This window comes from Corvus moneduloides, chromosome 15 (assembly GCF_009650955.1).
Source record: "Corvus moneduloides isolate bCorMon1 chromosome 15, bCorMon1.pri, whole genome shotgun sequence".
Lineage (NCBI taxonomy): Eukaryota > Metazoa > Chordata > Aves > Passeriformes > Corvidae > Corvus > Corvus moneduloides.
The window spans coordinates 3,938,889-3,956,270 of NC_045490.1; the positions used below are offsets into that span (position 1 = coordinate 3,938,889).

General features: G+C 46.8%; 1 protein-coding gene across 1 annotated transcript; it reads left to right on the plus strand.

Annotated features, from left to right (window-relative positions):
• Window positions 1-1,176: 1,176 nt before the first annotated feature.
• LOC116451656 (serine protease inhibitor Kazal-type 6-like) lies at window positions 1,177-5,437 on the plus strand. Its single transcript, XM_032125313.1, has 4 exons — window positions 1,177-1,327; window positions 3,406-3,437; window positions 4,410-4,522; window positions 5,277-5,437. The coding sequence occupies exons 1-4, from the start codon at window positions 1,270-1,272 to the stop codon at window positions 5,320-5,322; spliced, it is 249 nt and encodes an 82-aa protein (XP_031981204.1). The 5' UTR covers window positions 1,177-1,269; the 3' UTR covers window positions 5,323-5,437.
• The last annotated feature ends 11,945 nt before the right edge of the window (window positions 5,438-17,382 follow it).

Sequence of the window (17,382 nt, forward strand, 5' to 3'; positions counted from 1 at the left end):
GCGAGTGGCAGAACTGAGCGTGGCTGGGAACGGCGCTGTGGCTGATGGGTTTGATAACTAAATTACATGAGAGGCTGCGTCGTGAGATCACCCTTAATAGACAGCCCAGGATTCGCCTGTCAGTCACGGTTTCTCTGCCACTGTGTGGATTTTAAGATGTCTGGCAAGCTGCAAACTGAAATGCTTCCCCAGATGTAGAGCACCCGTAGCGTTGCTCTGCTGCAGGAACTCTCTCCCTTGTTGGCTGGGGATGCTGGTAGAATCTTTTCTCTGTTGCTAGAAAAATGTATAAAAATGTGATGGTTATTTTAATTTTTTTTTTTTCCACTCCTGTGTAAAATTTGGCTGGAACTAGTTGTGTATTCCAAATTCACTGGGAGAACTAAAACCCAGATATATCTACACACATTCCTCTCTTAAGCCTTGTCTCCTTAGGAAAACATACTAAAATTCAAGCTTATTCTTGTCTGGAGAGGTGTTTGGCGAATGGTGCAGCTGAACACAAATCCTTGCACAGCCTCAGCTGGAAATAGAGCTTGGATCTGCCAATTTCCCATCAAATTCCCTTCACTGCCACTTGCGGCGGGAGCAGAGCCCTAACATATGTTTGTGAATGTGAAGAACTGGGAAAACATTGACAGCTAGAGTTTAAATAGTTCAGGGAGGAGACTCAGCAGTCCTATCTGGGACTGTGCACACAGCGGAGAGAGCATGTCACAGCCCAGCGCTTCTCCACCCCAACTCCACAAATTTAGAACCATCCTCAAAAATAGCCAGGGAACAACGTTTAATTGGTTTCACAGACAACACATTCTCATGCTGGGATTTATTTCGTAACGTCTAGTGAGTGTCATCACGCTGCACTCAGAGCCTCGGTGCTGGCATTCAGAGAGGACCCAGAGAATGAAAATTACCAGCTTCCCTGATGAATCACTGCTTTGAAAATTCAGCCTTGTGAGAATCCTGTGACTATTTAAAAAAAAAAAAAAAAATTATATTACAAGCATGTCTATCACTCATATAATTATCCCTTTCTAGGTTTGATGTGGACAGGGCAGCATTCCTTAAAGCACCATAAACCGGCCAAGACCAATAATGGCTTTAGAAATCAAGTGGAGAAGTTCTCACAATTAAGGTGGGGAATGAGGACAGCTACGGCCAGGCACATAAATACACAGAAGGGCAGCTCTGTGTGCACTCTGTGGGCTCTGGGACTGAGACAACACCTCCTGCTTCGACCTTGGCTTGGACTAAAGAGCTCCTTGCAGCATGAGGGCTACAGGTGCCTTAGTGCTTCTCAGCCTCCTGCTGCTCTCTTTCTTCCTGGGTAAGTGATCTTTTCCCTAGCCTAGAAAAGAAAAACAAACACCAAAACCTCTCCTGACAACAGATTTTGGAGAGTCTTGATCACCGGCTGACAGGCTTGAAGATAAAGCTGAGCAGGTAGAAAATATCTGCAGGACTTGCTCACTCATGTGACATATTTCCACTCCTCGTGCGCCTCTGCAGTGGATAAAGCAGTGGAGGTGTCACTGGGAGACAGAGCGAGCAAATTTTGAGCATTTCTTCAGCAAATATACAAAAGCAGAGTGTAATTAGGAATTTTTGGTACAAATGTTCACTGGAGAGTTGTGCTGAACCAGTTAGAGAAGAAACTCACTCACCTCCGGGTCATCTGCTCTTGTTTTGATCCCGAGCATCTTGGTATTTGGTGTTTTCCTTGGAGATGTGGAGACATAATTAGATGAAAGTTTCAGCTTTCGTTAATGTTGCAGAGAAAAGCTTGAAAATTAAATTCAAATGTCCTCAAGGAGTCAGAACAAAGAGGGCGAATTAAAAGGATCCAGCAACTGTTTATCTGGAGATTTACACATCTCTGTGATGATGTGGGGAAGCTGAGTGATGATTTTTGAACCTATAGAGCATGTCAGTGTTATCACTTGCTTGAGTCCAGCTGACCCAGCTCTGCAAGGTGTGTGGCAACAATTATTGAAGAATATGTGGAATAAGAATTATTTATACTTGTTTTTCTGTGAACAATTTGAATAAAGAAGTCACTTGAGAAAATGGCAAGCTGTGCACGGAGAAGAGGTGAATTGCTTTGTACACATTATTCATTATGAAATATTCATCTGTCTCTAATTGAGTCTTAATTGGGACTGGGTTCCATCAGAAGGCTGATGCTTCCTTCCAAGGCCGGGCAGAATAGCAGCAAACTCTGTGATCTCCTTCAAAATAAACAGTTGTCAAGAGGCGTCATCACAAATTCTCTGTAGCTGCATGTAATATTTATAAAAAATATTTAATGAGCTGTTTTGTAAATAATATGCAGATAGCCATACCAGTACCTTCATCATTAAGGCAGCCTAGCCAAACCTGAGGACAGGATAAATGTGCCAGCACCAGGAAAACACACCAAAGGACAACAGAAATAGCAAAAGAAGTAGGAAGGGTTGATGGATGAGGATTGAGCTGACTGAGGGTTGGGTGGGATTTCCACTGGGGAGGGATGAGTGTGGGACAAGGTCCTTCCACCTCCTGCCCAGAGCCACCTGAGCAGAACCACGGCTGGCAGTGACCCTGCTGACCAGCAGGTGCAGCCTCACAAGTGCTGCGTTTGTCCCACACTGCTGTGACCCAGATTCTGCAAATCTGCATTCAACCCACCCTGGAGTGCCAGGCTCCCCCTTAGAGACATGACAGGGTCGCCCCGTTTCACAGCTCTGACTCAACCTACACGCCTGCCTGCTGGCTTTGCCGGGAAGAAACATGAAGAGCACGGACTGGTTTGCTCCAAGCCCAGAGCCTGTGGCTACAGAGGGGATTTTTGTGCTGGTTCTGACTGGCGCTGTCTGTTCTGCTCTCTATCACCCCATGACGTCTCTTTGTATCTCACCCGGGCTGAGCCTGTCCTGGGTGGGTCTCTGGGCTGTGCTGAGCATGGGTGTGAACTCAAGCATGGGATTTCCTTCTCTGTGGTCCACTCCTGTCAGCAGCACCAGCCATTTCCATTGTTCAGAGGTGCAGGAGCCTAAAAGCCTTAAAAGCCAATATAGGTTTAAAATCTCTGGGAGCGCGGTTCCACATCCGATATGGCAGCTTTCTTCCCCGGGAGTGGCTGCCTTCCAGCAGATTGGGTTATGTGTCTGAGGTGTAGTTAGCAGCTGAATGAATGATTACATGGTATTTTAGTAGCATTTTTCAAAATAGGAAAATACTGAAAAGCAATTCAGATAAAGTATTTCCTGCCCCCTCTTCCCCTGCGAGGGGTGACGGAGTAGGAAAAATTTAGAGTATGTTTCAGTGTGGTTTGCATAAAGGGTTTGTGAATGTAGCTCAGACTTTATCAGAAAGTAATGCTGACGTGTAAAATCTGTCTGGTTTTTATTTGTTTTTTTGTTTTAGTTCCAGATGTAGCAGGTCAAGAGATCGAAGAGGTTAGTGCTGCTGTTTCTGCTTGCTGAATCTGCATTTAATAGAATCACGGAACCATTACTGTTGGAAAAGACCTCCAAGATCATCAAGTCCGACCTTTGACTGATCACCACCTTGTCAACTAAACCATAGCACTGAGTGCCACATCCAGTCATGGCACTTCACTTTGGAGGAATGTTTTTATAACCAAAATCTTGGTGCTGGGTAAAGAGTTTTTAATGTCTGCTGGGAGCAGGTGGGTCCTTCCAAGGATTCCCAGTGCTGGGGAGTTCACTGCTACCTGGGGGCTGTTATGTGTGGCCACGTTAGCAAGTAGAGCAGGGAAACAGATTTTTGGTTAAGCAAATGCTTCCCGTGGTTAGGTCTGGGGTGCTTGCACAAGGGGTGTTTATGTGCTGCGCCACTTTTGACTCAGCTTCACTTGTCCAATCTTCTCATAAAGCAAATGTGTTATTGAGTGTTCTATTCCCCCAAATTTAGTTCATCACTGGGACTTGTAGAGCGACAAAATACATGTACACTTCCTGGGCATCATTTTTCATTCTCCAGGAAATTCCCCTATGGTTTTCCCCTCCTTCCTCTGGGAAAGCTGGAGCTCAGCAAGCGCCACGCTGAGTGCAGGGTTTCGCAACACGCTTGAAGTCATGCAGCAGGGAGGTAGCTCAGCTCCAAGTGCCTGACAGAGCATCAGTGCTGACTCTTCTCGTGCATGCCTAGGCTAATCCACTCCTGTTGTTGGGAGATCAGGATTTCTCCCAGATGACTACAATTTCCCTCCTCAAACACGGGGCCAAAATTCCCCTGAAACGCTGCTTCTGCTCATTTTTGAGAGGGCTTTTTCTGTCAGAAAATAGGCAGTGTCAGCACTTGTTGGAAGAAGCATTACATTAATGACCTTGTGTCCAATCTGGAAAGTGAAACAAAGAATATGGGGATCCTGAAAAGTTGGGTTTTTTTTATTATTCCTTGTGCAGATTTGTAGAGAGTTCGTAAACAGAAGCGTGTACTGCACGAGGGAGTCCAACCCTCACTGCGGCACGGATGGCGTCACGTACGGGAACAAGTGTGCCTTCTGCAAGGCCGTGCTGTAAGTGACACAGGGGATTGAAACAGCAAGGTTTGCCTTCATTTTCACGGATCTAATGATGTTCTTCATGGAGGGTAGGCCCTGTATCCAGGGCTGTTTGGGCCAGCCTCTGAACCGTGCCAAGCGGAATGTTCCCTCCTTGGGGCAGAGCTGTGTGACTACGAGTTAATTTTAACTCTTTTCTGGGCGTTGCAGGCTGCTGGTTGCCATGCTGAGAGGCAGCACAGGGCCTGGGAGGCAAGTGCATCCTGCCTGTACCTTCCTCACACACTAAATTGATGCACAATTCCCACTGTGTGCCACAGGCTGCAGCTCTCACTGCCCACACTCCTGGGTACTGAGAAGTGCCTGGAGGAATGTGGGAGCTGAGCCATGCCAAGTTATTCCTGAAAAGTCTGAATGAGCTTTGTGGAACAAGACACAAGATCTCAGAGGAAGAACAGGATGTCTCTCCTTTCCCTGAGCTCTGTCACCTTTTAAAGGAGATGCAATAGGAGCCATCCCTGATGGGTGAAATGTGCTTGCAAAACATTTTTGCCTTAGCAATCCTTACATTTATGTGCAGCCAAGGCTGCCTTATCCTAGGGGGAATCAGAGAAGAATGAGGAGAAGAGAAAATGGTTGGAGGTTCCATGTGAGGTACCAGGGACGTACACCGGCATGAGTCAGGCCCGTTGGGATGGATAGGCTCTGTCCCACACTGCTGTGTCTGTCATTTGCTGCTTGGTCTAAGTCTGTCTCCCTCCTCTTACAGGAGAAGTGGAGGGAAAATAAGATTGAAGCACCTGGGGAAATGCTGAGTCCTCCCTGTGACCGAGCAGCAGGAGCTGAGCCGCCGTCGGCAGCGGCCACGGACACGGGAGCAGCCCGTCCTCCCTCTGCTGTCTCTGCTCAATAAAATAAAACTCAGCACGATTCCTTGGCTGGATTCTTTTTTCTGTAATACCCAGAAAAACGCTTTGATCCAGCCGTGCTGGAGCCTGATGCATGGCTTTGCTCTCCTGTGCTGTTGCATCACCCTCCTCCTGGGAAGAAAGGCGATTCCCACGGCTCCTGTGGGCTGTGTCCTCCCATCCCTACCAGTCACAGCTCCTCTGTCCCATCCTGCCTGGCAAATTGGCACATGCTGGGCAGCCAAAAACTGCTCCTGCTCGTGGGCTCCTGCCTGACTCTGCCCATCCCAGGGGGTGGGTGACAGCGGGAGCCTCGGTTCCCTTCCCAACCTCCGTAGCCGTGTTCCTTCTCTCTCAGGGGTTATTGTGGGAGGGTGACGGGAGAGCTGATGAACAGCGTGACTGCAGATGCCTCATCTCCTTTGGAAAGCAGAGACAAGCAAGCTGAGGGTAGGGAATATTGCTCCATTTAAGCCTGCACCCAGAAGATGGCAGGTGGAGGCTGGTTTTAGGCAGAAGCTGCAAGGCTTTTTCCTTCTTCTCTCTAAGAGAACGCTTTGTCTTGAAAACTGTGAACTCACCAGCATTAGTTTCCTGCTGCCAAGTGGCTTCTCATGCTAATAAAATTATATTTAGAAGAGTGCCAGATTGTATAAATTGTCAATAATTAAAAAAAAAAAAATATCATGGGAGCAGAAGAGCTGTGGGCTTACTCTCCCCTTCTCTAGGATAAATTCTCTCTGAATCATACACAGACCTTGATTTCCCAGGCACACACGTTTGCATTTATTTACAATTTTTAATACACATAGGCTTTATTCCTTTCTTCACTTTTCACACTGCTGCCTTCTCTCTTCTTCAGTCTGGCTGACAAATCCATCTTTGTGCAAACACAAGAAAAGTAATTTTACAGTCTCTCCCCTTTCACTACGCAAAACTGTCACAGGGAAATACTTGTGGCATCCTCTTGTTAAAACATTGGTGGTAGAGCAATGGGACAGCAGCTCCTTCATGTTAAACACTTAACTTTAAAAGGGAGCTTTAGATTTTATCACGAGCCTCAGGGGTCAACATCTTTTGCAAGCACCTAAATGCTGAGCACCTAAACCTCTGGACCTTGTTTGGACAGAGTTTGAGTGTTTGCCTCTCCTGCCACAATCCCCGCTTTGAACTCAGCTGGGGCACAATGCCTAAAGAGAGAGGCCTCAGCACACCTAATACCAGCTTCTCCTCTGGTAATCCACATAACCCAATTCTGGCAAATCCTTTGTCATTTGGTAACTTCCCAGGCAGGCAGCCAGTGGTTGAGCTGCACAGGCAAAGCTTTGTGTTGGAGCTGGTTTGGAGCTTCTCTCGGACCAGCTGCCTTTGATCCTGATGTTTTTCCCATCCCAGCCTACAGGATTTCTGCAAAATCTGCCACCTCTTATTTGAAGCAGGCCAAGCCTCTCTGTGGCCCTTGGTTGGTTTTAAATTCAGGTGTTATGTTACTAAACTCGACAGCAGGACTCCCAGAGCATGAGTGGGATTGAAGGGAGCAAGATGCACAAGTGGTCATGAAGAACACCTTGGGAAAGTGCCTTTCCTCATCAATCCTCCAGCTTGGAGCAGGATGACCTCCACGACTTCTCCTACCTTAGTTGTCCTGTGATATTCCTGTTACATTGTGTGGCTCTGGACCAGAACCATGTTCAGAGGACAGGAGCAAAAGGACGCCATTTTTAAGATGGAAAACAACATTTTAATGAGAGAAGGGCAATGAGGCATCTTTAAGCCTGAGATGGCCCTCAGTGACTCCAAAATTCTCGCAGCATATTGCCATGTCTAATCCTTTTTAATCTGGAGGCTGAGATAACAAGGACAGATCACAAGAGAACAGAACTTGCAGAAGTTCACTGTTTAATAACCATCCTGTATTTTGCTTGTCAGAGAAAACAGCAAATAAAACCACTCCATACCTCACAGACCTGACTACTATCTCCTCCACCTGTGCCAGGGAAGTGGAGAGTGGGAGTAATATGCTTTGAGGAAATTATTTCCCTCACTTGGGAAAACTTCCCAAAATGTTGTCCCCAGGAGAGGCCAAGAGAGGCAGCGCTCCAGCAAAAGCCACTTTTGTGATCCATCCTTCCAGCTGAGCAGGCACATGGCTCCAGTTAACTGGGATGAAAGGGATGCTTTGCTGGTGCCAGGTCTGCTCACTCTTGGTTTTGGAATGCTGGATTCACCTTCCCAGTGGGGCTGATGGATCCCTGGGACAGGGCAGCAGTGGCCACAGGCTGTCCGGCCTGAGCTCCCATCTGTGTCTGGCTGCCTCTCCAGAAACACACACCAAAACAGAAATCAAACCTTCAGCCACTGTTTTTGCTTGATTTTCTTCCTAAACCTTTTAAGTTGTGTTGGGTTTGGGTTGTTTTGTTGAGTTTTGGGGTTTTTTTGACAGCTTTGAAAGGTGAGTGAGTCATGATACATCTGAGATCTCAGATAACACGAGCATCTTCACAGCTCTTTCTCTCCCTGGGGAGGAAGGGGCAGAGGCTGGGGTGGGAGCTGCCCCATGAATGAGGGCCAGGTGCTCCCCACATCTCACTGAGTCCCACACCAGTTAAAAAACAGTAAGGATTAAATCTGTGCATGGTCTGACTGCAAGGAAGCAATTGCTCACAGCTGAGCACCTGCCTGTGACCAAGCCATGCCCATGGCAAGGGAAGGATGTTATTTCCCTCTCACAGCTTCACTCTGTTGGTGATGCAGCTGATCCTTTACTGTGTCCAGGCTCTTGGCCCATTTAACTTGTGAGCTCAACTGCTTCCTCCTCCTCCCCCAGCACAGGCACGTGTCACTGTCGAAACTCACTTGAATCCTTTGCCCTACTTTTTTCCCTTGACATTCGCAGCATTTGACAAGGCTTTTCAAGCTGCCATGGGATGATCCAAGGGTGGTGGTGCTGACTGCAGGGTTCCCACAACCCGGCTGGGGAGGAAGCTCCGGACTTGGTTATCATTCCGGTTCACCCTCTTTTCCCCAAGGGAAGCAGGCTGGATCAGCTTGGAAGGGACTTTGGTCCAACCTCTTGCTCATGGCAGGGTTAGTGTTGAGATCTTATCAGCTTGCTCAGGGCTTTACCCAATTTAGCACTGAAAGCCCACAAAGGTGGATGTGCAACCTCCTTGGGCTGTCTGTCCCAGGGTCTGGCTGTCACTCTGGTAAAGAAATTTTCCCTTTTATCCAATTTCAACGTCTTTTCTTTCAACTGTCTCATCTCTAAACCGTGTACCACCATGAAGAGTTTGAATCCACCTGCTCAGGAGCTGCTTTTTAACTGGTCATTGCTCTTATGTCCCCCTGAAATCTTCTTCTCACCAGGCTCTGCCTCCTCTCACTTAGCAAATGCTCCAGTCCCCAACTCTCTTGGTGGTTTATCACTTCAATTTTCCAATGCCTTTCTTATTTTGGGGAGGGGCCCAAAAATTAATAGTGGAGGGGATTCTGAGCCATGGGGACAGGGAGAAGGATTGTTCAGGGAGCAGGGGGCAGAGCTGTAGGAGTGTTTCAGGGCACTGAAAAGATGTAGATGGTGACATTTGCGGGGAGCAGCAGGAGGATGTCAGAGTGTATTGGGTCCCTGATGGATTAGAGAACAGCTGAGCCTGCCCTGGGGTGAAAGGGCTCCCAGATGTTGGGAATCAGCCAACAGTTCCCTCCATCCCTGTCACAGCTGAAGGGCTTAAATAGGAGCCCAGGGGAAGGATTTGTCTGTTTTCATGGACTATAGAGCAAAGAGAAGGTGAGGAGTTTGCTTAGTGGTGTGAGTGTTGGTGTTTGTTTTTTGGGAGTTGGTGGGGGTTTTGTTGGTTTATTGCTTGCTTTTGTGGGTGGGTTGTTTGTTTTTTTCCCCTGAAATAAACAGTGTAGTTTAGGAGCTTCTCACAGGAGCAGCTGCAGTAATTGTGCCTGGTGTAGGTGTCTTATAAGAAACTCTAAAAATGATGGGAAAGGCTTAGAAAATGTGGAAGACAAGGATTGCCCCAATACAGAAAGGAAGATGGGGGAGGAATAAGATTTACCCCTACAGAAATGCAGGTGCCACAGGAAGAGCTGCTTGTTTCAAACCTCCAAATGAGGTGGTGCTTCAAGGCACCTCTTTGCCTTTGTCACTCACGGGGCAGTGAGGGACAAGGACTTCAGGAAGGTCAGCTCCTCAGGATTCTGGAGACAGCAGGGCTTTGGCAGAGCTTCAATCAGGAGTTGAAGGATAAGGTCAAAACCGAGCTTCTGCCAGGCCAGAGGGATGCCCTTCCCCTTTTGAAGCAAAAATTGCTGAGTTAATTGAGAGTGAACAGAAATGTTGCTGTCGTGGCAGGGGCTGGCTTTCCCAAGGAATGAGGTGCCTTTCTTTGTCAGGGTGATTTTGGGGAGTCACCTGTGATAAAGCCATTATTGCCCGGGAGCTGATGTAAACGCATCCTCTGTTTCTAAACATCTCCTAAATCCTTATGCACAGTTACACCAGGCCAGCGGGGGCTCCGATTTTGTCTGATTGTGGTGATGACCCATTAGAAAGGAGGCAGGAGAGGCTGCAGAAGGTCACCTGCGCCCCTGCCCTGTCCCCGCAGGGCCGTCCCTGCCCGGAGGATGCGCCGTTCCCGGGCACTGGGCTCCCTCTGGTGACCGCCGGGAGCTGGGACCGGGCTCTGGTCCTGCTGGGTTGGCTCGTTTTGGAGAGGAGCCCTAAAGCCGTCTCTTTGTGCCGACCTTTGGGAGAAAGTCAGCCCTGCGAAAATGAGCAAAATGCAATTTTAGTGTTCCTAGGGCTCTGCTCGGGCAGGATCCATCACCTGCCGTCAAAAAGCTCAGGCACAGGGTGCAGTCTCCTTCATATAACGGGTAAAAGGTGATGACTTTCTTGGCCCGAGAGAACTCAGTCCCTTCTCTTCCCACAGGGCGTTGCTCATCTCTCCTGCAGACCCTGGAGGAAGAAGTATGGGGCCAGAGAAATGCAGCTGGGGTGAGTTGGCTTTGTATCTCTGTGATTTGGGGAATGCTTTTTGGTTACTCGGCCAGGTGCAAATACTGAGATTTAACATCAGTGCTGGGACTCAGAGCATAACGCATTTGCTGCACTTGTCACTGAACTCATCTGAGGCTGGGACTCTGCCTCTGTGAAAGATTTCCCCCCCCCGAGAAAGGAGACACAGCCAGCGGCTGCTCCTGTATCCAACAGCTGCGGGACGGCGCAGCCGCAGCATCCATGCAACCCCTGCACCCCAGCAGGGTCTCAGAGGACCTTCTGCTACGGAGGGGGTGCTGCTCTTTGCTGCTGTGCCTCGCCGGCATTTCCAGGTCCTGCACAATCCCTTGGAATGGTCCAGGCCTTGGCGTGGGCAGGGTGCAGTACTGCCGATGGACACTGGATGCTGCCACAGACCGGGAGCTTTTATCGCCTCTCTTCAGTGTAGTTTTAGCACCAGGCTGTGATCCGTGAAATGTTGGGTTGTTTTGTTTTTTTTTTTTTTTTTCTCGTAAAGCCGCAGCTCCTGGGCTGCGGTCATTAGGTTAGACCTAAACTGCTACCTCCTGAAATAGATGTATATATTTGTATATGCGTTTATATAGTTTAAGCCGTTCTAGTATGAGGTCAAACCATGATTCAAGAAGAAGGCTGAGAAAACTCGGGGACAGAAAAGCAAACTTGTTTGAAAAATCAGCCTAATGTTGTATGGTAGGGGGCAAACAATTCCAGTGGACTAAACCCCAGGCCCTGTTTTGTTTGCAGCTCTGATTAGTCCTGGGACACATCCTGCAAATGTTGCACTGGTAGCTCCAGGAGTCTGGCAGATGTCAGATATTGAGACAGCTCTATGATCCTCCTTGCCAAGCTCTGATAACATCCCTTACTCCTGCTTTCACAGGGCTCTTCTCCTCCAGCTACTCCAGTTGTGCCAGGGTGTGCTGGTCAAACACTCAGCTTTGCCCAGTCAAACCTCACCTCCCCTGGAAAGCAGCTCCACGCTGTTGAGACAGGAGGAGGACAAGGTGTAATTAGAGCTGAACCTTAACCCCTGCCCTTAGCAAATGGATGGGCCTTGGCTGATGGTGCTTTGTTCATGAGAGTGCTTTGTTCATGAGGATGAAGTGAAATGCACCCGAGCTTCCCTGCTGTGCCATGGCTTTGTTGCTTCGTGGATGCTGGCAAGGTGATGGAAATATGAGAACCACACTTTCCCTGTGGGGATTAATGTTTAGAATGAGAGAATGTGCGGGTTGGGGACTGGTACAGGATCAGCGGGAGGATGTCTGGGGTAAAGGAGCAGCCTCATGGTAGAGCTGTGCCAGCACGCAGGAAAACTGGGCTCTTGGGGCAGTGGGAGGCTCTTTCTGCCCTCACGGGCAGTGCTGGCCCCAAAGGGGTTTCTTGAATTTTCTGTGTCATGGGTAGGCCAAGCTGAGTGCACTCAGCACTGAGCCTGGGAATCAAAATGAGCAAAAACTTTCCTTAAGATCAGCCTGAGTGGTTCTGTGGCTGTGGCTTTTCTCCAGCAATAGAAGGTCTCTGACATGAGGTGTGGGGATGAAAGCAGAGAGGGGGTGGCTGTGGGGGGAGTGGGGTGTCCAGGGTACTCTGCTTTGGGACACAGGGTGGGTATGGAGCTCTCAGCCCAGGGGCTGCGGGGAGGCAGGAGGGCAGCACCTGCAGATTCCCTGCCAGCCTTGCCATGTTGATGTTGAGGCACACCTGTGCTGTCTTGAGAAAATCCTGTTGTACCCGTGTCTCATTGTGACTTAGGAACAGGGAAGCAGCACTGATCCAGGGATTAGGAATGGTTTCGGTGAGCACACCTGCTGCTAGGTCCTTGTAGGGCTGGGGAGTGTTTGACACTGGCTGCAGGACACCCTGCCCGTGCTGTGCCTGCCAGGTGAGATCAGGTCACTCCGTGCTGTCTCCTGCCCCTGTAAAGCTGCTGCAATCCAGCCATCACCTCCTAATTGGCTCTGGCAGGAGCTTTAGCTGAAAAGCTCCTGTCTGGTTTCCTTCCAGACCTTAGAACAGTGTTTGTCCCATGCCTGTCCCAAGGCTTCTGCTCATCTTTCTGGAAAGGAAATGCAGGAGGGGGGTGTAAAATTCATCTGATTCTTGTGAAAGATGGACCAGTGCTGGAAACTGTGCCCTTGAGTCTCCATTTGCCCTCCTTACTGCCTGAATAGTCTGACAGCTTAGTAATGCTGCTGCTCTCTGGCTTGATTCAAGTTTCTTTGGAGAAAATACTGTGACTTACTTTCCTTCTCCAGTTTCTGGAATTGTGCCCTGTATTTGACTGAGTCAGGCACAGTGGATCTGTAATTACCTGTGGTGCCTACATTTCCATTAAGGGATTTTATATGTTAATCTCACAAGATTTAGTGCTCATTTTGGGATTTTCATCTTGCCGGCCGCCCATAACCTCTTAGTGTGAAGTGCCGGGTTAACTGCAGGGCCAGCAGAGATGCAGGCAGGCATTTCTCCCTAATTCACCCTTATCCCTGATCCCAGCACTCAGCTGAGGCTCCTGGACCAGCAGGGAGCTGTGGGGCTCTTGGCATGTGCACTTCAACACACCTTTCCAAGCATCAGAGAGTGATGAATAGCTCTGCATCAGTGATCCAAGTTTAAACAGACACCGATTTTGTAGCATCTCTCAGTTTAAAACCAGACAAATTGTCATAAACTTGGTCAGGGATTGCTGGGCTGAGTGAAGGACAAGCCATGAACTCATTTATCAGTGAAAACAGTGTCCTCTCAGCTCCATAAAACTGAATGTTATATGATTTACTAGTTGCAGAACTAAATCTACCTAAATTGACTCAGCTGTGGTCTATCTAAAGTAATCGTTTTATCAATGGGTTGTTTGATTTTTAATTTTTTTTTTTAGTGAACCAACCAAACCAATCATATTAGGGAAAAAAAACCACTGTTGCTTACTTAAATTCTTAAAATTTAGGGCTACTTGAAAGTGGAAATGCACATACAAAACACAATATTTTGATTCTGTTTAAAGAACCCAGAAATTTCAATTATTTGCCTGCTTTCTTCTAGCTGCAGCTACTCACTAAATCCAAACCAAAGTAGCTTAACAGCTTCTGAATGTGTTTATCTCAACTAATTTACTATTTGTGGGAGTGGGGATATTGCCTAGCTGTAATTACAAACCCTCTATATCTGAAGCTCAGAATTTTCTTCAATGTTAGACACCAATTATTTTGATTTTAATTTAGTACCATTTGTTATAGGAAAAGATTTTGCAACATACCTGTTCTGTCTAGTCACATCTGTAAGGGATTAATCAGATTTTAAAAAATCCCACATCACTTTATCAATTTCATCTCTGAGGCAGTTTAATACACTTAAATTTTCCTAAAATGTGCTCATTTTGGTCCTGATTCAAGAAATATCCATCATTAGGACAGCAGAGGGACCCAGAAGTGCATCAGTTGCAGTTTAAGTGTCTGCTTGAAATTCTGCTCATGCTCCCCCACTAAACTGAGGCAGCTCTCACTGCTCACAAATGTCACACACACCCCTGTATGTCATGAAATGTGAACTGAATGTAGAAAATTGGATAAACAATCGTAAGTTTTGCAAAATACAAATCTAGAGCCACCTGATCTTGCCCCAGGAACCAGGGTAATTAGAAAGTTTTACTAGAATTTGTTAAATTTACAATATTCTTACTGTGCCTCCATTTGTTTTTCTAGTATGACCCAAACTTGGGGGGAAAACACCTGAGGGATAAAGTTGGGTGTTCACCAATGGAGGTCTTGGCTTGTAGCTCATCAATCATGTACAAAGCTCCTCCAGCCCCTGAGTCATTCCCATGCCACAGCACAGTGCCTGCCATGGAGCAGAAACAGAGATTGAAAGATACAACACAGCCACACCAAGAAAGTTTTAAGAAGTGAGGGGAAAAAAATCATAGAGCATTGAAAAAACAAAGCTGGGAAGGAGGTTTTTACCCACAGTAAAACTATGAGAACATGCTCAGAAGCAGAACTCTTGAACGAGCTTGGCTTTGACACCCATTTTTTTATTCATCTGTGGATGTTTGAAACAATTTAAACAAGTTTATTGACCAGCCTGTGAACCATCACTCCTGCCCAGCTGTCTGGCCCTGGGGTCTGTGCTCCGGAAGGAGCATGACAGATCCAACTCAGAATCCAGGGGTTGATCTTGCAGCAAGTAGAATAGACTGGAGATGAAAAGCCCAATCGTATCTGAAGGCTGAGAAGTTTGACTCAGGAATTTATAGTGAACTATGACTTCTTTGATGCCCTGGTCCTGAGTTTGACTTGCTTTGCTCTCAAGAGCAGCACAAATAGTAAAGAACAAGGCTCCCACTGTTGAATACCAAATGCTTTAACACCACAGATATTTTGTACTAAAAATCTGATGCAATCTCAGTGTTTCAAAACACCAAGGTCAAAGTCTTCTGAGGTGTTGCAGGGGGAGGAGGGGACATCACTCAGCAGCAGTGACTGAGCAGGCTCTGCTCCAGGTCACCCAGTCCCCTTCCACGCAGGAGCTGCGGCCAAACCTGGCCCCTGCTGTGATAAATGATAAAAAGCTGCTCTTTTCTGATATATAAACACCTTGACAAATGGTGGGGTGTGAGCAGACTGGGTGTGCAATTCCAACGAGGCAGTTTTAAGATGAAAAAAAAAAACAACAAAAACTTTCAAGGGGTGTTAATGATGCACTTTTTGCTGTGCCCAGCACCCTGGCCACAGTGCTCTGAGCATTATGCAATCTGAGAACAAGCTCCCTTTGACTTGTACACATTCTTAACAGAAAATGAATTGGTGGGAAAACTATTTGCTAGGAGAGACATAGAAATTAATGGCATGGCATTGTATGTGACTGTGTGTGGCAAGGACACAGGCCAAGCTCAGCACGGACTCCTGAGAGCTAAATGAGCAACCAAGTGCTCAAAGCAGCATCAAAGGATCTCCAGAAATGAGCAAACTTCCTAAATAAGCATAAATAATGAAGCTCGGGGCTGTATGAGAAAGCTCATCAGTATATAAATAGTTCATTTTGAAGTTCTCTGTTATAAAACACCACCAGAAAAGGGCTGATGTGTGAATAGAGGTTGAGGCCTTGTGTGATTATCAGTGATCTAAAGGAAAATGGGGGATGATGGAGATGGGCTGGGAGATACAGGTCTAAAGTGGTGTGGTGCAGCAGATAAAGCCAGGAGAGTCAAACTTGGCACTGTGAGCCCTCAGAGCCATTTTTCACTATTTTTAGGAAAACCCATCCAAAGCTGTTCACCTCCCATCACGAGGCTGTTCTTGTTGAATCTTTGAGGCTGCTCATATCTAAATCATGTCCTCGCTCGTGCAGAGCCCATTCAAAGCACAGATGTCAGCACCAGTCCCTGGTAACAAGTTATTGCCAATATTGCTCACACAAGAAACTTGTAAAGTCTGCAAGATGTCCCTTGTCTTCTCCAGGACAGAGTAGTATTTTTATCTTCTAGTCCTGTGATTCTCTTTGTCAACATTTTCTTTTCACTGAAATTTTTCTCTGTCAATCCCCCAGCCAAAGCACCTCATCAGGCACCCTCCATTGGGTGCAGCAATTGCTAATATCCAGTAGGACCTGCCACAGCTGCTGCAGTGACAACAGTGAAATGTCCAAGGATTCTGCCTCTTCATCCAGCATTTCTTGTTTTAAGTAGCTTTAATGAATTGGGAAAACTGTGTACTAATTTCTTTACCCTCTGAAATACAGGTTTTGCCTTTGTCTTATTGGGAGCAAGTATTCAGCACTTCTCACATCAGTCTTAAATACATCCTGAACAGACAGAGTGGAAAATTGTCTTAAACTCTTTGGCATCCACTTGCTGTCAGTTGAATGTCAAGTCAGGAATAAAAATTGGCAACTAGCTGTAGATTTCACAGTCATGCAGCAGGATTTGTGGAGCTGAATTTGCAGTTCAGTTCCTGGCTTCAGCTGTCACTCCATGTACCTCCAGTGATGAGCATTCATGCCACAGCGAGCCATTGGAGTTGTCAGATATCCAGGGCTTACTGAAATAACTTCATTTGGAAATGGACTGTCTCTTCTGGTCTGAATAATCAGACAGAACAACATACAAAATGTTTGACGTGTACTGGGAGCCTGGGACAGTCTCTGACACATGAAAATATTTGGAATAGCTCAGACTCCATTTAATGCTTCTCCAGAGTTTTGCAGAACGGTAAATTATGAGCTCTGTAATTAAGCTGTATGCTCCCTCTCTTTAATTATGCTTTAATACCATCTCTTTTAATAGAAATAATGAAAGCCATTGATCAAATACTTCTCAGGCACCTCAATATAATCTAAAAGGAAAGTAAATGTTAGCAGGGAACAAACCTTTAAAGCTTCATGTCCATAGTTTTTTTCCAGGCTTAACTATATTTTGGAAATACAAGTAGGTCAAAACTGCCTTCCCTATTGAAGAGGAGAAACAAAAATCAGCACAGGTGTTTTCCTCTGCATTTATGAGCAATAAATAGGTTGTTTTGGGGCTAAGCAGAAACTACCCATTTATCCTTGCAGTTATTCTGGTAGTTTGGCACAGTCACATTGTAGGTATAGCCCAGAGCAGTCCTGTAGTGCAGTGAGGAGCTGCTCCATGTGACCCACTGCCATCTTCCTGAGCACCTCCAATTCTTTTATTACAGGTTATTAGACCTTCCCATTCCCTTTAGAATCCTATTCCCTTTAGCTCCTGCCTGTGGGCTTTCCATGAAGATGCTGAACTCTTTTCTGAACCTGCTGATGCCACTTGCCTCCACAACAAACCATGGCAACAAAATCCAGATTTCTTCCTGCTGCTTTTACCATTTTTAACCCACTCTCCTCAGTAACCCCTGATTCTTGTGCTGTGTCATTTGAACATCAGGCTTGTGCTTGCCTTATCCACAGCTTCATGACTTTAAAAA

Bases quoted from the DNA above. Each gene is read 5' to 3' on its own strand.
- LOC116451656 (XM_032125313.1), top strand. From the start codon at position 1,270: ATGAGGGCTACAGGTGCCTTAGTGCTTCTCAGCCTCCTGCTGCTCTCT. The intron at 1,328-3,405 runs GTAAGTGATCTT...TTTTTGTTTTAG, and splicing joins GCTGCTCTCTTTCTTCCTGG to TTCCAGATGTAGCAGGTCAA. The intron at 3,438-4,409 runs GTTAGTGCTGCT...TTCCTTGTGCAG, and splicing joins CAGGTCAAGAGATCGAAGAG to ATTTGTAGAGAGTTCGTAAA.